This window comes from Papio anubis, chromosome 7 (genome assembly GCF_008728515.1).
Source record: "Papio anubis isolate 15944 chromosome 7, Panubis1.0, whole genome shotgun sequence".
In the NCBI taxonomy this organism is placed as follows: domain Eukaryota; kingdom Metazoa; phylum Chordata; class Mammalia; order Primates; family Cercopithecidae; genus Papio; species Papio anubis.
In genome coordinates, this window is record NC_044982.1 from 132,876,173 (window position 1) to 132,900,501 (window position 24,329).

General features: G+C 37.5%; 2 protein-coding genes across 5 annotated transcripts in view; both read left to right on the forward strand.

Moving 5' to 3' along the window:
• LOC116268509 (ras-related protein Rab-27A) overlaps positions 1-1,520 on the forward strand; it is an 86,722-nt gene extending 85,202 nt beyond the window's left edge. For all 4 annotated transcript variants that reach the window (XM_031668653.1, XM_031668654.1, XM_031668655.1 and 1 more), the window contains one exon: positions 195-1,520. In XM_031668653.1, coding sequence (XP_031524513.1) covers positions 195-393 — 199 coding nt within the window. In that variant the 3' untranslated portion in view covers positions 394-1,520. The remainder of the gene's footprint in view (positions 1-194) is intronic.
• A 6,370-nt stretch (positions 1,521-7,890) lies between these two features.
• On the forward strand, positions 7,891-24,100 carry LOC116275825 (probable ribosome biogenesis protein RLP24). The gene is made up of 6 exons (XM_031668657.1): positions 7,891-8,150; positions 12,139-12,252; positions 13,920-13,992; positions 19,540-19,603; positions 21,887-21,972; positions 23,058-24,100. Exons 1-6 carry the CDS (start codon positions 8,070-8,072, stop codon positions 23,129-23,131), a joined length of 492 nt encoding a protein of 163 aa, XP_031524517.1. The 5' UTR covers positions 7,891-8,069; the 3' UTR covers positions 23,132-24,100.
• Positions 24,101-24,329: the final 229 nt, after the last annotated feature.

The window sequence follows — 24,329 nt, forward strand, 5'->3', positions numbered from 1 at the left end:
GTTTTGCATATCTACTAGAAATGCAGTGTGAGTATTTTATTGTCTTTTTCACTTTTTAATGTATTCTGGGGTGGTAAAATGTTTGTCACCTTGTATATTTGTATTCTATTGATTCTCTAATTTGAATTATCAAGAGCAAAGGTCACTGTCCTTTCCCTCCACATGTTGTTACCTGAGTTGTCTCTGTCTTCCAGAATCCCCTACTTTGAAACTAGTGCTGCCAATGGGACAAACATAAGCCAAGCAATTGAGATGCTTCTGGACCTGATAATGAAGCGAATGGAGCGGTGTGTGGACAAGTCTTGGATTCCTGAAGGAGTGGTGCGATCAAATGGTCATGCCTCTGTGGATCAGTTAAGTGAAGAAAAGGAGAAAGGGGCATGTGGCTGTTGAGAAGTCACGTAAGCGACATAGTAGTTGAGGTGGCCCATGCCTGGGATCTTCTCTATGATTGATACATGGCACAGTGAGAGATTAATGGGCATTGTGTACAAATTGCTTCTCACTATCCCCATTAGACCTACCAATAAAGCATCTGGTTTTAAAATAAATTTGTTGTAGCTTTGAAATATTTCTTTAAGATTTAGCCTGAGAGTTAGGAGAAATATTTCAGAGCCAAAAGTGCCTTATAAAGCCTTAGCCTATTATAGTAAATCATTCAAGAATTTAGAATTTTGCAGTCACAGAAGAGTGTATTTATTATGTAGAATGAATGAGGGTACTGTCACCTGCCTCAATGTAGGTAGGCCCAGAGTCTTACATTTAAGATCTTACATGCAATTATAAAACTGCCACAGTCTTCAATCCAGATTTAAAGCCTCATGTCATAGGTGACATTCTAAAATCCCATTAAAGCCACCTGAGTGTTAAATAAGGATATACATGCACATCAGCTCAATGTCTTTGAGTATTAATTTTATGTAAGCATTCTATTTAACATGAATATAAGACGAATCATGGACATATCTATAGACCTTGGATAAACTGGATTGACCAATTGTATGTTCACGGTGACTTTTTTGTTGGTGGGAAAGGGATTGGGGTGAGGCAGGGTGGCTTAATGTATTATGAGCAACCAAAGTGGGACTTCTGGCTCCCTGCCATATTCCCATTGCTCTGAATGGTTGATTGAAGGGTCAGGGAACTAGATTTTATGGCTTTAGTTCACTGTGATTGTACATTTATACTTGGCCCATGTGCTGGCCACATCTGAACACAGCTGGTGCTTATGCCGAATTATTTGTGATGAGTAAATATTTAGTTTCTTTTTCTTCATATTTATAATGTTGATCTGGCATCCTCAGGCTGCAGCTTAATTAGCTTATAAATTACTCATCTCTGTCTTTACCAGCAGGCTCTGTATTGTTGATATTTGCGACTTGTTTTGCTTTTCCATTGGTGGAATTGAAGTAATTAGTTTTTAATTACATAAGATGCCTGTTTGCTATTTGGTGGAAGATAGAAGTTCATATTGAAGCAGTTATATTTGTACTGTAGTTCAATAAAAGAAAAATGAAGTATTCTGTAGCTATATTTTTCATAGAGCTCATGAGCATTTACTGTACTTGCTGGATCTTGCCAAGATCATATATTCTGCTGTATTGCCAAAGTGTCTTCATACCAAATTTAAGGTGGTTTTAATATGTGTTTCATGGAAGTTGTTTATAAAATTCAAAGGTATTTCATTTAGGTGAAAAGTCTTATTTATTAAAGTGGTTTGAATAAAGTAGATCAAAACTTCCAGAGATCTTAATGGCTATTTAGGAAGAAATATCACTCACTATAATTTAAATAAAGAATAAAAATAAAATTTATGGTGGCAAATGTTTGGTAGAACTGTAATTAGAAAAAAACAAGTGTATTTGGGTGATGGTTACACTAGAAGCCCAGACTTTACGACTACACAATATATTCATGTATCTAAACTGTACTTGTACCCCCTAAATTTATTTTTAAAAAAGGAAAAATATAAGTATAATGAAAAATGTTATTTTTTTTTCCACTGTCCTTCCACTGCTCCCATAACATACTTAGCCATGGGTGGTAAAATTTTGCATATTTCTATCCTTGAAATGAAGGCTTCTTTTAAATTCCAAAGAAGTCACTGAGGCCTGTGCATTTGAATTGTATATGCTAGTGAGGAAAAGATTTAGACATTTCAAGAGCAGGGTCGGCTGGGCGCCGTGGCTCATGCCTGTAATCCCAGCACTTTGGGAGGCCGAGGTGGGCGGATCACAAGGTCAGGAGATCGAGACCATCCTGTCTAACACAGTGATACCCCGTCTCTACTAAAAATAAAATAATAATAAAAAAATTAGCCAGGCGTGGTGGCGGGTGCCTGTAGTCCCAGCTACTCAGGAGGCTGAGGTAGGAGAATGGCGTGAACCCGGGAGGTGGAGGTTGCAGTGCGCTTCTATAGTTGCCATAACACTTCAGTGGAGTACAACATAATTTTACAGCTACATATCAGGGCATATTTTATATGGTGTATTTGTGTTAGAATAACACATTAAATGTCTTTAAACGTAAGAATGTTTGCATGTTTCAGTTTTCAAGAACCAACCAAGTAATTAGCTATAGATTCCACTGGCCTTAAACATACAATTAAGTGTATACATGATATAGTGCACACAGAAGAGCCACCTTTAATTATTGAAATAACCTGTATTCTTTTTGGAAATCATTTTAGTTTGGTATTGAAGTACTATATTTTTTGTGCATCAATGTATTTTTCTATTTACAAGCCTATGTAAAAGTGAAGTGTATCTTCAGTGAACCATGTGCCAATTAAGCTATAATAAAGTGGTCTAGTCTGTCAAATTTGTGTGTGAATGTAACTTTATTTCTTATCACAAAGTTTCATACCAGAGGTTGTAATGCCAAAGGAAATGAAATTCAGGGATACACGTTCCATTAGGTGCTCACTGAGGGGCCAGCCAAGACAACATATTCTGGAAAAGTAATTTAAAATGTTATCAGGCTGGGCGCGGTGGCTCACACCTGTAATCCCAGCACTTTGGGAGGCCGAAGCGGGCAGATCACCTTAGGTCGGGAGTTCGAGACCAGCCTGACCAACATGGAGAAATTCCATCTCTACTAAAAATACAAAATTAGCTGGGCATGGTGGCGCATGACTGTAATCCTAGCTGCTTGGGAGGCTGAGGCAGGAGAATCGCTTGAACCCAGGAGGCAGAGGTTGCGGCAAGCTGAGATCTTGCCACTGCATTCCAGCCTAGGTGACGAAGCAAGACTTTGTCTAAAAAAAAAAAAAAAAAAAAAAAAAAAAAAAAATTCTGAGAAATAAATTCTGATCTTTTGAAGTTGATGTCAAGATGACTAACAATCTATTTAAGATGTGTTTCACTTGGTATTTTTATAAATTGGAAATCTCTATGGTGGTATTTCCAGGTCTTCTGTTATTGGTAATATAGGTGTTTATATAACTAATAAGCTCTTCCATTATAAAATACTTAGATAATGCTGGATAAAGTATGAACATATTTTTTTAAATGTACTGTTGATTTCTCAAAAAAAAATATGGGCAATACCCTAAGACCACCTTCTTCCCTTTGAAAACAGACAACAGAGGGGACTTACAACAACCTGATGCTGAATGTGGTTTGCTTTTGGTTTGGTTTTGCCAGTATCAGTAATCAGGATGCTTTGTTATAATGGCTACAAAGAATTAATAAAGAAAACCTTGGGCCTATTGAGAATAGGGTGCTGAAACTGCAGCCCTCTGTCCCCAAACACACAGAAATCCAGGACCTGGTCTGTTTTTTTTTCTTCTTCTTCTTCTTTTTGAGATGGAGTCTTGCTCTGTCACCCAGGCTGGAGTTCAGTGGTATGATCTCGGCTCACTGCAACCTCCGCCTCCCGGGTTCAAGCAATTCTCTGCCTCAGCCTCCTGAGTAGCTGGGATTACAGGCACCCACCACCCATACCCGGCTAATTTTTGTATTTTTAATAGAGATGGGGTTTCACCATCTTGTCCAGGCTGCTCTTGAACTCCTGAGCTTCGGCCTCCCAAAGTGCTGGGATTACAGGCGTGAGCCACCATGCCTGGCCGACCTCGTCTATGTCTTTAATCTCTTGTGAAAATTTACAATCACAAGTCTGCTTGAACACAGGTTGAGGGTTAAAGTATATAATACCTAATTTTTCTGGGTATGTTAAATCAAGAAATTAACAAAAATTAACATTTTAAAGAAGTGATTTGTTCTGGATTACTTGGTGGAAGCACAGCAAAAATGTTTGCAGATGGAACATTTCTGCACAGGCTAAAATACACCCTACTATGGATGAGATTACAATGAAAAATTACAATCTATTTCTTCTTTATCCTTACCTCCAATCATTAGCAAGGGCCAGCAGACCAAACAGCCAGCAGGATTTGGCATTTAAGAACCTCAAATAATATTCTTATCAGAAGGAGACCATAAAGTCAAAGTGTTTAAGATAATCACAAACATGAAAGGAACTAAAAAATCCAGAAAAGAAGACAATATTAAAGATACCAGACTGGTTTGAATTAAAAAAAAAAAACAAACCCAAAAACTTCCAACAATGAAAAATATAGCCATTGATATTCAAAACTTAATGGTAGAGGTTAAATGACAGGTTGGACAGAGTTGAAGAGAAAATTCTAGAAGGCTGGTCAGAGGAAATTACCCACAATTCAGCAAACAGAGATAAGGAGAAAGTCCTGGAGGGGTTAAAAGACATAGAGGGAAGAAAACACACTCCAACTTATATCTAGTTGGAATTCCAGAAAGAGAAATTAGAGAAACTGAAGGAAGAGGCACTATATGAAAACATACGAGCTGAGAATTTTCCAGTAATAATAAAAGACACATACCCTTAGATCTAGGAATCATAAACCCTAAGAAGGAAAAATGAGAAGGAATCATATTTCCAAGATTTCAGTTCAATCTCGTATTCCATTAAAATAGGTGTAAAGAAAAGAACAGTTCTAAGGCTGGCTACACACCCATTCAATCTAAAGTGAAGCACTGAGTATGTTCATAGACTGAAGGGAACAAAGTCTCAGATGAAGCCTTAAGGTATGGAATTCAGAACACAGATAAAGGATGTGGCCTCTGACATCAAAGGTAAGCGGGTAGACCTGGGTGTTCATGTGTATGGGAAGGGTGTAACATTTCTTGGTGAAGTAGCAGGAACAAACTGAGAGTTGGGAAGGAATTGTGTAAAGGTTGCAAAGACTGGTAAGCCTCTTCCGTAATTGTTGAGGAGGACAGGAGAGGAAGAATAAAGAAATGTAAAATAATTTTCAGTCTCTTGGTTGACAATAAAGTATTGGGCAGATGCTTATTACTAAAATTTCTGGTATGTGCCTTTGTTATTTAACATTACTCTGGAATTACTGGTTGAATAACTAGACAAGAAAAAGTATCCAATAAAAGGAAAAATATGTGTATTTGAAGATTATAACTATACAAACTGACTCTAGAGTTAAAATGAAAAGATAAATGTTGAAGAATAGCCAGATAAATAATGAATAAGGAGGACAAGGAAGGAAGGGTGATATGGTTTGGCTGTGTCCTCACCCAAATCTCATCTTGAATTATAGCTCCCATAATTCCTATGTGTTGTAGGAGGGACCCAGTGGGAGATAATTGAATCATGGGGCCAGTTTCCCCTACACTCTTCTTGCGATAGTGCATAAGTTTCACGAGATCTGATTATTTTAAAGGGGTTTCCCCTTTCATTTGGTTTTCATTCTCTTTGCCTGCTGCCATCCATGTAAGATGTGACTTGCTCCTCCTTGCCTTCTGCTGTGATTGTGAGGCGTCCCCAGCCATGTGGAACTGTGAGTCCATTAAACCTCTTTCCTGTATAAATTGCCCAGTCTAGGGTATGTCTTTATCAGCAGCATGAAAACTAATAGAAAGGGAGAGGAGGTAAACCCAGTTATTTAAAAAATTACAATAATTTAAATATTTGGGCACTGGCACATTAACAAGTAAAACGATGGAACAGAGTGCAGAAATGGAGCTATAGATGTGACATTTTGAGTGAGTGAGGGAAAGGATGCTTTATCAACATACAGCACTGAGGGAAAGACACTGGAGTCCTATGTCATTTATACTTAAATTCCAGACAAGTTGAAAATTCAAATGCAAAAAAATGAAACTACAAAACGTAAGATAAAACATTTTGAAAAACAATTTTGGAGAAGTGCAGTTTAAAGGAAAGTACCAAATCCAAAATCATAAAAAACTGGATACATCTGAATATACAAACAACATATTTCTGCATGGAAAAAACCATGAGGAAAGCTTAAAATATTAATAGGGAAATAATTTCTAAATGCATTTCAGCAAAGGACTAACCTTAACGTGTAAAGCGCTGTTGAAAATAAACAACAGAAAACTGTGTAGGACCTGAACAGGCAATTCACAGAAAAAAGTTGAAAAACATTGTGAAAGATTCTTAATATCATTTGTCATTAAATTCAAGTTGAAATAAGAAGATAAATTTTCATCTCCGGTTGGCAAAGATCACTTTTCATAGGGGTGTAGTGAAACAGACATCTTATTTGTTGATGCGGAGTGTTAATTGGTAAAAACTTTTGGAAGGCAATTTAGTATTATCTGCCAAATTTTAAAATTAGATATCTATATCCAGCTCCTCTTGATCCAGCAGTTCTACATAAACCCTCTCTTGAAAAGGCGTGTCAGTAAAGATGCTTATTATACCAAAAGATAAGAATGACTATCGCTTAGTGACCAATTAAAATACTTTCGTACAATGGCATATATATATATGAAAACGAATGTTAAATACCCGTTTACAGTAAAATGTGTATCAAATGCCTATTATGTGCCAGGGACTATTCTAGATACTGAGATGTAGTTGCAAACCAAACGAACTGAAATCCCTGCCCCTCATGGAGCTCACATTCCAATGGAGACAAGGTAACAGCAAGATGCAGAAAAGGGTAAATAGTATATTAACTAGTATTATAAAGACGACGACGTACAGACAGGGAAACACACAAATATACGTGTTTGCCTATGCACAGAAAAGCTCTGGTAGGTAACAAATGGAACTGTTTTGCCCCTGGGGAGGAAGACAGCACGTCTAGGAAAGGAGGTAGTTTCTGGCGAAAGTATTTGTTTTTCTTTTTGTTTTTGTTTTTGAGACGGAGTTTCGCTGCTGTTGTCCAGGCTAGAGTGCAATGGCGCGATTTCGGCTCACCGCAACCTCTGCTTCCAGAATTCAAGCGATTCTCCTGCCTCAGCCTCCCGAGCAGCTGGGATTACAGGCATGCGCCACCACGTCCGGTTAATTTTGTACTTTGAGTAGAGACGGGGTTTCTCCATGTTTGTCAGGCTGGTCTCAAACTACTGACCTCAGGTGATCCGCCCACCTCGGCCTCCCAGAGTGCTAGGATTACAGGCGTAAGCCACCGCGCCCAGCCGAAAGTATTTGTTTACTACATATGTATATTAATTAAAATGGGAGGCGGGAGGCGGAGAACACGATTTTCTATTTTAAAAAATTGCTGGTAAAGTCCTTGGAGCATCAACGACTCAACCGTTTTCATTATAATGTTTGAAGAAGCAACGCTGGATTGCAGGTTCTTCGCCGCTTACAACCTGCAAGTCACCATGGGACGAGAATCGAGGGCTGGTTTAGGGCAGGCAGTAGACAAACGAGTTAAGACAGCGCACTCGAGAGCACTTCGGAGCAAAGCACAAACCAAAGATACATAAAACGTGCGTAAATGCCGACACACAGAGAGGAAAAAAAATAGGCGATGTGAGAGCGAGTTCAGAAGGTGGCGCAAAACCGTATTTCCCCAAAGTAAGAGCGAACAGATCTAGTCTGCAGCTCTGCGCCTGCGTCAAACGGCCGCGCTTTTGACCGCACGGCCGCGGGAGGCACAGTCGTGTTCGCTTCTCGTCTAACTGACCCGCGAGAACTAAGGACGCTTGCCTTTTTCCGGTCGGGGGAAGGGGGAAGAAGGTCACTTCCGGTGACGGGGCTGCGTCACTTCCTCTCAAGCTTGGCGTTTGTTTGGTGGGGTCCCACGCGGGTTCAACATGCGTATCGAGAAGTGTTATTTCTGTTCGGGGCCCATCTACCCTGGACACGGCATGATGTTCGTCCGCAACGATTGCAAGGTGAGGCGACCGAGACCAGTCTGCGCTTCAGCCCAGCTTCCGCGGTTCCTGGGCGCGGGGACTAAGTGCTGGGTGCTTCTGCGTCTGCCGGGTTTGGCCCTGGTTGCTCCCGCTGTCCCCGTGGGAGGGTGGCTTAACTGGGGCTCCGGTCTCAGCGTTCCGCTTCGGGCGTTTCTCCTTCCCGGTGTCCCGAGTGGCGCTGGCCACCAGGCCACCCTTGGGTGGCGTTGGCAGCGTGGAGCTTCAGGAGCGATCCCAGCTAGCGCCTACCAGGAATCTTGGATGTCTGTGAGGGCTGTTTGGCCACTCGTGTACGTGGGCCACGTTCTTGAATCCAGTAAACTTTGTTGAGTGTATACCCTGTCAGGCATTATGCTGAGGTCCATACTAAAGTGTAGAGGTTGATGGAAGTGCTCCATATTGCTTAATAGTAGACTTATGTATTAAGTCTACTGCAGGTAGTACTGCATTAGGTACTGCGGGTGAGTTGGGGAGGGTCCCGTACGGAAAGACTCAGAATGGAGGTGATATTTATCTTGGATCCTGAATTTTGCGGAAGAAAGAGCGGAGGGAGCCTTCTAAGTGGAAGGAAAGTGAACATTTTGAGAAAAGGCAGAGAACGGAGCAAATCCACTTGTTTGAATAAGTGACTGGATTGTAAAAGATGATAGAGCCTTGGGCGTAGGGCTACAAGTATAATTATAGTAAGTGTATAAAGGTAAATAATAAATGAGTCCTAGTTGTGAAAGACGTTTTGAATGGTACATGAGTTTGTCCTGTCATTACAGAATGAATCCCGTTCCTCTCTTTCTCAGAGAAACACATTGTTGCTCAGAATTTGACTTCTTAAGTTTGCTTCTGAATTACTGGGCTTTTACAGATTCCTGGTTTCCACCAGATCTGTTGACTTGGAATCTTTAGGGGAGGGGAAGAGGGTCTAAGAATCTGTATATTAAGGTGAATTTGACATGCTAAAGAATTACAAGTCTGACTTCACTTTATATCTCTGTAACAGATCAAAGATATTGACCCCATTAATTAGATGCAGGGGATTCAGCTGAAAATGAGGGACCAAAGCTATGTGTGGTAAGGTAAAAGAACGTAGAAGGTTTTGAATACTTGCTCTCAGGAACATGATAAGAAGTTTATAAAAATGAACCAAAAGATTGCCAGGTTGGAGTCTAATTCAGAGTAGGCATGATCTCGTTATATATGATCTCGTTACGATTTTGTGATTTTCGTCCAGGATGCGTGTCAGCTGGATATTGGAATTAGAACAACAGATCGTGAGAGCTGTCAAGACCTGGGTATTGATTTGGTAGACACAGTGGAAATTAAGTTGATGAAGAATAAGGACAGTGTTGAGTTGGCTGGGAGTCAGCTTGGCCTAAGGAAGACCAGTGGATCCAGAAGAGAGTTGATGGAGGAAATAAAAGATAGAGGGCCTGAAGCACTAACAAAGAACAAGTATCTCACCTTTTTTATGTTCTTGATTTCCAAGTCTAAATCTCCTGAGCTCCAAATCTGAATTTTCCACTGGATGTACCTCACAGTGGGCCTACTGAAAGAGAATTCCTTAGTACCTCAAATCTTTTTGCTCTGTGAATTAATACCACTCTTAAGTGCCCAGATAGTTTTGCTAGAAATATGAGAGTCATCTTTGAATCTTTCACCTTTTGTATCTAGTTATCAAGACTTACCTATCCTGCCTCTGAAAAAATAGTGGTGTCTTTGCCTTCTTTCTGCTTTCCTGCCCTAGTTCAGATTAGGCACTTACCACTTTTATAGCCTCTTACCTAGTCTTTTTTTTTTTTTTTTGAGACAGGATCTCACTCTCTATTACCCAGGCTGGAGTGCAGTGGTGTGATCATGGCTCTCTGCAGCCTCAGTCTCCTGGGCTTAAGCAGTCCTACCTCCTCAGCATCCTGAGTAGTTGGGATTACACGTGTGCACCACCATGTCCAACATTAAAAAAAAATTTTGTAGAGACGGGGAGATTAAAATTTTGTTTTTGTTTTTGTAGAGACAGGGACTTGATATGTTTCCCAGGCTTTAACTAGTCTTTCTGTCTTTATTCTCTTAGTTTCTGAGACTGTTGTTAATAGAAACTTCACCTTTTACTCTTCTTAGGCATAAATGGATTAAGGGTAGAATTAATGCTAATTCTCCATATTTGCACATACTTTGCAAACAGGAAAAATACAGTCTTAATGAGGGCTTAATACATGTTGAATTAGTGGAATAAGAAAAGTTTGAAGACCTGTGAGTCCAAGGTATGGGGGATCATTTGTTAGCATGTTAGCATTTAGGGGACTAAATTAAAAGAGAAACTTGAGAACATAAAGCTTTGCCTGACACATAAGCCATCCACCTCTTACACTACCATAGATTTAACCACTTCCTCATATGTGTTTACATGTTACATTATACATGATTATAGCTTTATCCCATTGTTTGTATCCTAGTCAGATCTTGGTCTTTCTTGATCGCAAAGTGAGACTATCGCATTGCCAGACTAAGCTTTTCAAGGTAGAGTACCAAATTTTAATTGTTCTTGTATCCTTAGCACTGGTACAACATCAGGCACATAGATACTCCTTATTTGCTGATTGAATCCCCTTCACACCTCCTCTGGTTCCAAGTCTCTTTAGATCCTTCATTGTGCCTTTCAGGTAATACCTATTAGATAAGGAACCAAGTAGATTCCTCATTGGATCTATTTGGAATTGAGAGGAGCCAAAACAAGTTTAGTCCTCCTGTTAGATAAATAGTAGAAAAAGGAATTTGCCTAAGGGTCATCTAGTAGATATTAAATGTGGGAGGCTTTTATTTAAAAAGGTAATAGTATTTTGGGCTGAAAATACTCAAATGAAATATAATTCGTTTCACAATGATTTTAATATATTCATTTTTTATTTATGATTTCATAGTAGGCTACTCCAAGAGACTTTAGTAGTTCTTATATTTTCTAGTCTATTTGAAATTAACTCAAGGATATAGACATGCTTTCACTCTAGGAGAAGGCTCTCTAGGAGGTATGGGCCTGGATCAGATTAAACTAATAGCAGCAGTCTCTAAGAAAACTGTCCTACTGTGTGTAAGTGACCTACTTGAGGTTCCCCATAGGGCAACATATATAAAAGGTGAAAAGTGGTATGATTTGTGATACATACACAGGCTTATTTAGTTTGAAGTGTTTGTACTGTTTATTTTGACCTATTTATCTGTCATACCTTCTAGGTATAGTTCAACTTTATTTTCTTTACCAAGATCCACAAACCCCAAATAATTACTTTTTCTCTTCCCATTTTCTCCAGTGGCATACACAAATTGCAGTGTGTTCTAAGGCATTACGAAATAACAAAATAATACTGTTAGATTTATAAAATGAGTCCTAATAAGCCATTTCAGGAACATGTTGAAGCATCATCAAGTTGTAAGTTAGCACTATTAAAGGATTAAATCTTTTAGGATGAAGATGGAGAGTTAAAGTAGTAAAGAATGTTGTTGGCAGATCTATGGATAAGTCGAAAACAAATCTATTAGAGCACCAGTTTTAATTGCTTTTGAAATTATTTTGTGCTTTCAACAAGGAAGATGGAAAGACTCAAAAGGAGATTTCAGAATGGTTGTTTGAAACTTTTATTCCCATTGAGGTATAGAGACAGTGAATTTTGAAAATTATCCTGAATTAAGAAAGGACTTAAATGACTTTACTTACAACTATTCCCTTTATTTGAAATAATTTTACTGTTATTCTATACAAATGATTAGTAATTTGAAATAATATTTTCAGGGCCCTTAGCCTTTGGTTGGGATGATGTTTGACAGTCAAAAAATAGTTGTTTCCATTTAATCTGATATATCTTACACATTTCTAAATGGCAGTTTAAGTAGAAGGGCATGTATTTTTTGTCTAGCAGGGGTAACATCTTATGATAGAAAAGTTTTTAATGTTGACTCCTCAATATTTTAACTTTTCTTGTAGGTGTTCAGATTTTGCAAATCTAAATGTCATAAAAACTTTAAAAAGAAGCGCAATCCTCGCAAAGTTAGGTGGACCAAGGCATTCCGGAAAGCAGCTGGTAAAGAGCTTACAGTGGTGAGTACAGTTAGCTATCAATATAGTTTTTACACGTATCACAGTTTTAGTATTTGAAGGGTGTATGTCATTTAATCAGTCATGGCAAGGCCTCCTATAACATTATTAATAAGTGCCTTATTTGTATTTGGCTTTGGAAATAATCTCATTCTTACATGGTCCTGAAAACTGTAATTCTGTGGAGCTACTATTTTTAGCTCTTGCAGAGAAAGGAAAATCATTTAAATGGCTTGGGATGAAGTTGGGTATTGCTACTGAAAGATTTTGAGAAGAAGTTAAGAGAAAGCATTTCTGAACAGCAGTCAAGGCTCAGGTGAAGTTTATAATAGAGTCATTTATCAGTTTCTGGATTTCCTTAGCAGGGCTTTGTATCTGAGAGCAGAGAAATTAGTAATGTTGGTGTGAGGAGGACTAGAGCTAAGTCAAGGGGGAAGAGGATTTAATGGAGTGAGCCTCCATCATTATATTGTTACATTGAATTGATAAAGGGATATTTTGAAGCTGTCTGCGTTCAGTCCCTGTAAAGAAAGGAGATGAAAATGCAGTACAGGCTACCTTTGAGGGAGGAAGATCTTTTAAACTGTCCCCTCCGTCCATGGCCTCCTTTACCCACCAAACCTATGACCCCTTTCCCACCTTTTTATTGCTAAAGGGCAGTCAGTATCTGCAAGCATTTTCCATCAAGCCCTTTCCTGGCTTCCTTAATACCAGAGCTTTGCAGTGAATGTAAAGAGTATCGTTTGACCAGATGCAAGGCCATATCATAATTACTGTCACAAAAATAATTTTCATTCTGGACGAGAAGAAGCATAGCAGCCTAAATGCAAGTGGCAGCTGCCTGAGGAAAGACTGCCAGTCAGTCATTTACTGATTACCATTTACCTTGTGGCTGAGGTTAGTATGCTCCGAATAAAGGTGTGTATATATAAAAGAAATAGTAGCTAAATCCAGAGGTGATGCTGTTTTATATGCCTGTCAGATAGATTTGAAAACCAAGAAATACCTGTAGCTTTTCCAAAATAGTTTTGTGTGTTTTAAGATTAGAAGGATCATTAGCTGTAAAAATACCAGCCACTAGCAATGGTAACAGTCTTTGGAGGAGATCTGAGAAATGTAGGGCCTGACTTATATTCTGCAGAGTAGCACCTCATTTGTTTGAAGATATATATAGTTTTCATACCTTTTTGCTATAACACATAGATATTTAGGTTGAACCATATGAAGTTTTCTCTCTCTTTTTTTCTGTCTCCTACAGGAAGGACATGGAATTCTTGATGTTGACTTTTTTTTGATCTGTGAAAAATGGCAGTTTCATATGGTTCAATGTAATTCAGAGTTTTCTGGCTTTGAATCTTATCTGGGAATGGAAATGGGGAAGGTTTTTCAGTTTGTAATCCTGGTAATTGTCCTATGCCGTTCTGAGGGATGGAGGTGTTACTGACTCCTCCTCTCTCTTTGAGAAGCACCGTTATATAGAAAGATGTTTTCAGTAGGGCGGTGTGAAAGGAGAAAAAGTTTGAAAACCTATATTCTCTGAGATCACCCTGAGGGGCGAATCTTGATGTGTGTTCACTCAGAACACTTATGAAAAGGAAGATGTTTTAAGAAATGTTTCCTTTCTACTTTTCTTAAAACTTTATTTTTATCTCCTCTGTTCCCTCTTATAGGATAATTCATTTGAATTTGAAAAACGTAGAAATGAACCTATCAAATACCAGCGAGAGCTATGGAATAAAACTAGTAAGTCACAGAAAAATACCAATAATTTTGAGGAGAGACTGGTTTGGGATAATACTATAACTTTAAGTGTCAGCTTGTTGTTTAAATATTGAATTTTCCATTTGTCATCGCCTGGCTTTTATTATTTTATCCTCATTTTAATGGTTCTGTTGTAGTCATATCTTTATCTTTTTTTTTTTTTTTTTTTTTACAATTGGCTGGTGTGTTCATTTTAAAATAATGTAAATTATTCACTTTGATACTACTTGAAGTGCCCACACAGAGGTGTAAAAACATACAAGTAGCTGAAAAAAAGAGAGAAGGAAAATACCGTTTTAGGGTGAGTGTGGGACAGTTAAAATACACACAAAACCTAACACACTTCACATGTTTAGACTGTATAGTTTAGGATATAAACTTGTATTCTGTATACCTTATAATTAAAATTAAAAAGTGTAGTGCTTAAGGTCAACATTACAAATGTCCTGAGAATTTCTAAGTGTTTGACTTAGGTAAAAAATGAAGTTGTAATCTTCTGAAATTACAAGCAATAATACCTAGTTTTTTCTTTTTTTCCCTGAAGTAGGCAGAAAGTTTAATGAAAAAAGTCCCATATGTAGAAAAAGTTAATCCCTTAAGCTCGCTTGTAGGTTCTACAACATTTGTGTATGTTTGGATGTTTGGGACCGTTGGCCCTGCCTTTTTATTATTATTATTATTATTATTATTATTTATTTTTTTTTTTCTTTGAGAGTCAAAGTGTTGCTCTGTCCACCCGGCTGGAGTGCAGTGGCATGATCTCGGCTCACTGCAGTCGCTGCCTTCCAGGTTCAAGCAGTTCTCCTGCCTCAGCCTCCTGGGTAGCTAGGATTACAGGCGCATGCCACCACACCTGGCTAATTTTTGTATTGTTAGTAGAGGTGGGTTTTCGCCGTGTTGGCCAGGGTGGCCTTGAACTCGTGACCTCAAGTGATCCACCCGGCTTGGCCTCCCAAAGTGCTGGGATTACAGGCGTAAGCCACCACGCCGGGCACTGGCCCTGCCTTCTTTTCTTCCCATGGTTACCTTTGTGCAGCCTGTAGCCATTTCTAGTGTTGGGTGTGGGGGTGATGTGGTTTGTTAACCAGAGTCTGTAAGGCTTAGAATTCCACAAACTTTATTACTCTCCTAATAGATCATAGGCAGGGCATCCCTTTCTGTACTCCAGTCAGTCACGAGACTTCAGGGGAAGAATTGAAAATGTGTGGACCTTTGTAGTAGTATTTACACCTTCTAAACCAGGGGCATCCAATCTTTGGCTTCCCTGGGCCACATTGGAAGAAGAATTGTCTTAGGGCACATATAAAATACACTAACACTAATGATAGCTGATGAGCTAAGAAAAAAAAAATTGCAAAAAACTCTGTTTATGTTTTAAAAAAGTTTACGAATTTATGTTGGGCTGTGGGTTGGTCAAGCTTGTTCTAAAGCTTTGTTTACCCTGGACCATGTGGAGAAATTGGAGTTTAGATTTGGAATTGCCTTTTCTATACTTAGCCCTAATTATTGTACCCTTTGGGTCTCTCCTACCCCCTTTTTAAAAAAAAGGTCTTTTCCTTCTGCTTTATAATTAGAGGAAGAGTTAATTTCTGAAAAGCAATTGATTTTTATTGGGTTTATTTGACAAGGAAATAACACTTATTCAAACTCAAGGATTTCTAAAGAGATTAACTTATAGGATTATTAAATTGATTTCAAAAGGCATCCTTATCAAGGACATTATTGGAAAGTCCTGAAGCATTTCTCTTTTTTTTTTTTTTTTGAGACGGAGTCTTGCTCTGTTGCCCAGGCTGGAGTGCAGTGGTGTGATCTCGGCTCACTGCAACCTCCGCCTCCCGGGTTCAAGCAATTTTCCTGCCTCAGCCTCCCGAGTAGCTGGGACTACAGGCACACGCTGCCATGCCTGGCTAATTTTTTTTGTATTTTAGTAGAGACAGGGTTTCACTATGTTACTCAGGCTGGTGGCAAGCTTCTGAGCTCAGACAGTCCGCCCGCCTCAGTCTCCCAAAGTGCTGGGATTACAGGCGTGAGCCACCGTGCCTGTCCTGAAGCATTTCTGGATTTTATTCAGTTTTATTTCATTTTGACCTTTGCTTTTGTTGTTGTTGTTATTGCTTGAAGACAGCAGCTCCAGATCATTTTTACATATTTTGTAACTGCTTTGACTTAGGTGGTTGTTGAAATGAGGTGCATATCCAATTTCAGTGATAACGTGATAATCAGTTCTATGGTCTACCATGCTAGTTTCGTGTTATATTGCTCGAGAGAAATACTGCTGTGTTCTGTATGACTTCACATGCTGTAATGGTAATGTTCTCTGCAGTTCTTTCTTTATTTTAATTCATTGCACATTTATTAAGCACTGCCTGTGGTATACAAAGATGAACAGGTCACACACAGTCTCTGCCCTTTAGGTGCATTTACTGAGTACTCCTATTTTATTGTTTCTGTTAGGTTTTATTACAGAGTCTCATTCTCTTGCCCCCCTCATTTGTACATCTGTAAATTCTGTAAGAAACAGTGCTTTGTAGATTTTTTTTTTTTTTCCCTGCACAGATTCTGCTTTCCTTTTTACTGGGATCCTAAAAATAGTTTTTTCTAAGAAAATCTGCTAAGTGGACAGTATGAGTGCTAGGTATATAGGATGAGAGTCTTTGGAATTTAAGATTGTTTCCTGGTGTTTTACACAATTAATAAAAGTTGTTTTCAGTATTGTTCCAGAACAATATATTATTCTTCTAAGAGATTTATTGATTTTCCACACCCCTCATATTTCAATATCATTTGGTCTATAAACTAATCTGTTGACAAGAGTTGTATGTTCATTACTTACATTATCAAATTATGTGAGGACATGGATTGAACAACCTTCGTTAAGGTATTGATGTCTGTAGAAACAGTAGTATGTTAGAATTTCAAAAACACCAGGAAAAGTAGTTTGCACTTTATCCCTCATGGCTGCCTGTGTTGCAGGTGAATTTTTAATGTCTTCAGGTTTTTTTTTTTTTTTTAACTTTTTACTTATTTTATTTTTGTTGAACTTTTTTCTAATCTTAGTAGCTTTTGGGGTACAAGTGGTTTTTTTGGTTACATGGATTAATTGTAGATTGGCAAAATCTGAGATTTTAGGGCATCCATCACCTGAGTAGTGTACATTGTACCCAATATATAGTTTTTACCCCTTACCCCACCCCACCCCCACTTTTGAGTCTCCATAGTCCATTATATTGCTCTGTATGCCTTTGCGTGCCATAGCTTAGCCACCACTTGTAAGTGAGAACATACAGTATTAGGTTTTCTATTCCTGGGTTACTTCATGTAGAATAATGACCTCCAGTTCCATCCAAGTTGCTGCAAAAGACATTGTTTTGTTCCTTTTCTTGGGTGAGTACTATTCCATCATGTATAAATGCCGCATTTTCTTTACCCACTTGTTGGTCGATGGGCACTTAGGTTGGTTCCATATCTTTGCAGTTGTGAATTGTGCAGTCAGATGCTTCTTAGGTTCAAAATATTTCAATCTTCTGGAATATTTGGAAATACAGTATATTATTCTTTGGAAAGGATTTTCCTGCCACTTGTGTTTATTTCCCTTCTAAATAAGTTTAAAGTGTGGAAATGCTTCTGAGTACTAGAACTTGTCCTTATTTTTGCTGAAAGACAAAGAAAAAAAGTTACATATCCAGCATATTATTAATTCTGAGCTACAGCATATGCAGATTTATAGTTGACATTTTCTTAGAATTATTTATATAAACGTTGCTTTAATACTAGGGGTCTTAAAGATTGTCCTGGTGGTTTTTGTTAACATGTAGATTCAGATATAATAGGTTTGTGTGGGGCCTGAAATCCTTTGTTTCTAACAAGCTCCCAAATGATGCCACTGTTACTGGTCCTAGACTACAATTCTTAAAAAGTTTTTATTTTGACCTAATTTCAGATTACAGAAAAGTTGCAGGAGTAGAGTTCTCTGATATCCTTCGTCCAGACTCCCTGAATGTTAACATTTTGTTAAATTAATTTTTTCTCTCTGTCTCTCTTCTTTCTCCCTTTCTCCCTTTAGCGTATATTTTTCTGAACTGTTTAAGCAAACATAATGTTCTCTATCCCTAGTTTAATATGTATTTCCAGAAATAAGAACACTCTCACATAACCACACTGCAATTATTAACATTAAGAAACTAACATTAATAGAATATTATTACCTAATCTCAGACCTATTCATATTTCTCTGATTGTCCCAGTCATATTCTTTATAGCAAAATTTGTAAGAATAGTACATGTCATGTCTCTTTAATCTCTTTTAATCTGGAACATTTCCTGAGTTTGTCTTTATATTTCATGATATTGACAGTTTAGAAGAATATGGGCCAGGCGTTTGGTATAAAATTTCTTAACTGGATTGTTTGATGTTTCCTTCAGATTAGGTTTGGATAATGCACATTTGGCAAGAGCACCAGAGATTCGATGCTGAGTTTTTTCAGTGTTCTTTGTCAGGAGACACAAGCTGTCCATTAGTTCCATTACTAGCAGTGTTAACTTTGATCATTTGGTTAAGGTGGTGTCTGTCAGGTTTTTCCACTGAAGAGTTACTGTTTTACTCTTTTTAATGAGTAAGTGCACTTTTGGGAGACACGTTAAGACTATATAAATATCTTATTCTGTAGATCTGCAGACTACACTTTAAAGAGGTAGATCAGAAGTTGTGGTGTCTGAGCCACTGAGCACTGGAAATGTGGCTAGTCTAAATTGCATTGTGCTGTAAATGTGGAATGAATGCTGGATTTTGAAGACTCAATATGAAAATAGGAATGAAATATTTCACTAATAATTTTATATAGATTGCATGTTGAATGACAGTATTTTGAAAATTTGGGTTAAATAAAATGTATCATTAAATTTCCACCTGTTCCTTTTTACTTTAAAAAATAGGGCTACTAGAAAATTTAAAATTTCATATGTGGTTTGTCTTTCATTGGATAGTACTAATAGAGATTTTAGAGCATAGTTGGACTCAGCCCCCTTTTAGCCAACGCTCCTGCAGACATTTTCTAAAACAGTTGGATTTTTGTGGTCTAGAACATATTAGTATTGATTGTTTGGTTCATTCTGCCAATATCATGTGCTGACCATATCCCAGGCACTTTAAGTGTTCATAACCAGAAAGATGCTGTCTTTATTCATGGAAATTACAAGTTAAGAATGAGATTAGTTGTCAATAGTCCAAGTTCTCTGTATAGTAAAATTTGAAAAGCATTGGATTGGTTTAAAGTGGAAGGAAAATTTAACAGCAATAGACTTTTGTCAAATAAAAATTAGAGAAATGATAGTTGTTAGAATGTTGAGAGTGATGATGGCCATGAGTATATACCTTCTTCAGCTTTTTGAGTAGGGATTGTTTTTGTAATGATTTTTTTCATGTAAATTCATTTCTAAATCAGAATAATAAAGAAGTGCTTGTTAATGCAGTTGTTGATCATAGTGCTTGAATGTGCGTACATTTGCTAACTCTTGTGAACTTTTTTGTAGTTGATGCAATGAAGAGAGTTGAAGAGATCAAACAGAAACGCCAAGCTAAATTTATAATGAACAGGTATGAATATTTATGTGGAGTAACTTTTGGAAAGTAATTACTAGTAGATATTTAGAGGCATTCGTATTTTTTTTTTAAATTTTAAATTTTGACATAACTTCAGACTTACCAAAAACTTCCAGGAATAATATGAAGAACTCTTATATATTCTGCTAGCATTTTACATTTACTTTATCCCTGTCACAATGTATTGAAGACCATAATGCTTTTTCCTTCTAAGTATACTTAAGTGTATGTAACCTAAAAATAACATTCTCTTAAACACAGTGTGGTTATCTATCAGTCAGGAAATTAACATTGATGTAATACTGTTATATAATCTATGAACTTTGTTTAGACCTCACCAGTTATTCTGATTACGTCCATAGCAACGGAAAGTCCTTCATGTTTCTTCAGGCTCCTTTAATCTGGACAGTTTCTCATCTTTCTTTCTTTTACATGACAGTGGTAGTTTTGAAGACTATAGGTCAAGTTATTGTATAAAATGTTGTTCAATTTGGGTTTGTCTGATATCTTCCTCATTAGATTTTGGTTAGGCACCTTTGGCAGGGATGTCACAGAAATGATGGCATATCCTTCTCATGCATCATATCGGGAAGCACATGATGTCACCTTGCTGATGATGTTAACTTTGGTCATTTGATTAAGGTGATGTCTGTTAGGTTTCTCCACTGGAAGGTTACTAGTTTGTTTTCCTTATAATCAGTACATCTCTTGGGGGAGATACATAGAGATTCAGTAAAGAGCCTATTACTCCTCAAACTTGTACCTACTGGTTTTGGTTTTCATTAGAGTCTTGCCTGAATCACTTACTACTATTGTTGTGATTGTTGCCAAATGGTGGTTTTTCTAATTCCATCATTTCTTCTACATTTTTTAGTTGATTTTCTCATGTAAGAAAGAACTTTCCCTTTTCCATCAATTTCAAGATTTATTCCTTTACTCATATTACATCTGTGTGTATTCATGGATTCTTATGGTATACATTGGGTTATAATTCTTTATTGTCATTGTTTATTTTGATGTTCTAAGTGGCCCACATTTGGCCTGTGGGAGTTCCTTCAGGCAGACTGTTACGTCATTTTGACAGTTCTCCTCATTCTTTGAGTGCATTCATGTTTCGTAGCTAACAAGATGTTTCCTCTTCCCCAGCTTGGAATCAGCTATTTTTTTCAGAGCAGGACCATTAGCTTTTAAATTAATTGCTATGGAATATGTCAAGGAAAAGAAGCACGTGCCAGCAGCTTTGTGGCTTAAAAATTTTAAAGCATTTCAGAAAAATGTTTGAGGACTAGTCTGTTAGCATTTCTATTGAATATCATGTGTTTTGTGCTCTTTTAATTACCCAATGGTTTTTTAAAAATTATATAACAGAGACTTATCTATTTGAGAAGAAAAGATCTAGGCACTGTAACAGTTAAAGGGTTAAAGATTGTTTTATGTAGTAGAGTACTACTTCTTTTCTTTTTTTTTTTTTTTGAGACTGAGTCTTGCTCTGTCGCCCAGGCTGGAGTGCTGTGGCGCCGTCTTGGCTCACTGCAGGCTCCGCTTCCCAGGTTCCTGCCATTCTCCTGCCTCAGCCTCCCGAGTAGCTGGGACTACAGGTGCCCGCCACCACGCCCGGCTAATTTTTTGTATTTTTAGTAGAGATGGGGTTTCACCATGTTAGCCAGGATGGTCTCGATCTCCTGACCTCGTGATCCACCTGCCACGGCCTCCCAGAGTGCTGGGATTATAGGCGTGAGCCACCGCACCCAGCCAAGCGCTACTTCTTTTCATGACTCACATCCTTCGTTTACTCAGCAAATATATATTGAGCTCCCATTTTGTGCCATTCTTAAGTACAAAGAATGAATGCATGAACAAGTGTTGTGGTAGGGTAGGAATCCTATTTTGAGCTAATTTCGAACTAGAAAACCACTTTGAGTTTGAGTTGTTAGGGAAGAAAATGTACATTTGTGAGGGCTTAACAGGTGACCTTACTTTAGATTTGGGAATAAATGTAAGGTATATATCTCTTTTAGGTTATGTTCACCACTTGCCATTTGGGAATAACGTGAGAGAACTGAGAGGCTCTTTGTTCACTTGGTGTTGATGCTGCTGCTGGATGGGGAGTGTTGTGGGGAGAAGAAAGGGGAGTGAACAGAAGGGCAGCCATCGTGCTTCCATTCCCCATCTGTGGGGCTAACTGAAGTAACAACATTTAGAAGCTGTATTGTGAATTGATGCTGCTTAAAGCAGGGTTAGTAACTGAAATTTTGGCTTTAATGTGTTTTGCTGTAGATTGAAGAAAAATAAAGAGCTACAGAAAGTTCAGGATATCAAAGAAGTCAAGCAAAACATCCATCTTATCCGAGCCCCTCTTGCAGGTGAGTTCTATGTTGCACAGGAATTTTCTGCTTTAAGAAGAAAAATGAAAAATGTAGATTTTTGTGGTCTGTGTATTTGGGTACCAACTAACTTTGGGTATTTTTTCCTTTAAATATTATCTTTCATAGTAAAGGTATGATATGATTTGGTCTATTAAAATGTAATTTATTCAGTGTATTTCCCAGGTGTAATCTATTTATATGGTGTTTTTTTTCCCTTCATTGAATTCTATGTTCCATATCTCCCCAAGTTAAGCAAAATTATTTGAGTAATAGTTTTGTAGATGATTTTTGGACAATGTTTTATATTAGTGTTTCTCAAACTTTGGTTGGTCTCAGAATTACCAACTTGGGGAACTTAGTATAAATACATAGGCCGAGGCTCTTTGAGTCTGAGCCACTGTTCAGTAGCATTCCAGGTGATTCTGATACTAAAATTTGGACTACTGTTTCTTTTACTCAGCTAACACCAAGTACAGTCTCTTATGCAGTTTACTTAGGTAGATCACTTAAAGGGAAAGAAATGTTAGTAAAGGTCAAATTCTGTAATCACATGTTGAGTACGTTTGTGTAAATCTACTTGTATTATTTTTGTACCAAATTTTATTAAAGTAGACAAAATTCTGGAGCATTTGTTTCACATATACATGATAACAAACTGATAGTCAAAAAGCACCAGAAAGGAACCATTGTTATCTAATTTTTTAGGTAATCCTTTTTGAGGTAGATAGAACAGTGTTAAGAGCAGGGACCTTGGATCCAGATGGCCGGAGTTCACATGCCAGCGCTTTGACTTATATGACTTTCTAGTTGAGTGACCTTCAGCAAGTTAATCTGTCTTGGAGCCTCAGTTTTCTCATATTTAAAATGGAGGTTGTTAGGAGGGTGAAATGAGCAAATGTATGTAGAATGTTTATTTGATGCAGGGCATATCATAAGACCTATGTTAGTTTAGCTGTTATTAAATTTCTTAGGAATGGCTTATATTACTTTAAAACATGCAGGATCCTTTATAAAGTGTTGATGTGAATTCTGTAAGGTCACATTGAATTAAGTTGTTTATTTTTTACTTGTTTTTATTAAAGGCAAAGGGAAGCAGTTGGAAGAGAAAATGGTACAGCAGTTACAAGAGGATGTGGACATGGAAGATGCTCCTTAAAAATCTCTGTAACCATTTCTTTTGTGTACATTTGAAAAGACCCTTTGGATACTTGGAACTGCTAAATTATCTTATTTTTTACATAAGGTCACTTAAATGAAAGGTGATTAAAATACATCTTTCCTACATTGCCTTCTACATAACATCAGATATTATGGATGTTAGATTGCATCTCAGTGTTAAATCTTCACTGATAGATTTACTTAAGTAAATCATGAAAATTCTGCTTATAACTATAGAAGTGAATTGTGGATGTAAAATGGTTATGCCATTTGGGTAATGGCACTAGGCAGCATTTGTATAGTAACTAATGGCAAAAATTCATGGCTAGTGATGTATAAAATAAAATATTCTTTGCGGTAAAATATTCCCTTTGTTAATGTTATAGAAGAGGGGGATACAAAAAGGAACTAACAATTTGTATGGCAGTATCAGATATTATTTTTGTTTTAGTATTTCCTGTTTTGGTTTATTTGCATCTTAGAAGAGCATAATGACATTGTTTGATGAAACCTAAATTATGCTGGACTGTTTTGACCTGGTTTAACCCTTCTGATAGGTAGTTGTGGATGTTGGGGATGAGAACTGAATAATCTTTGCCTGGAGTGACACTACACTCTAGAATTTCCACTTTGGAGAATATTCAGTTCTCACTTGTGATTCCTGGTAGAACAAACTTTATTTTTCTAGCCCAGCAGTGATCTAGAAGCAGAGGAATCCCAGCGCCTTTTAAAAGTTATTATGTGGTTTTCTTTTAAAAAGCTGCTGATTTTGGAAGGTAGAATTTATGGGTACAACGTATGTTCATTATTTGTATGTAAAATAAAACCATTTAAAAAGTAATGCGATATTTATTATTTAAAGGCACTAAACAAAGATGAAGTATTGATTATCTGGAAGAAGAAATCTTCCTCCACACATCCCATTTAAGTAGGAGATACATTTAATTAAAGAGAAATAGATACTTAATGTTTCTGTGTTTTTACATTGTTTACAATTTTAAGTATGTTAAAGATAGTAACTATCAGTTTGCATATTTTTTTTTTAAGGTAGAATGTAGAAAAAATGACTAATTCTTAGCCTTACATAATTATAAAGTAATGGCTCATTTTTTATTTCAGTATTAGGTAGTAAAACTAAAGCTGTAGACCAATGCCTGGACCAAGTGTTAGGAGAGCTGAGTTCCAGTGTGGTTTTG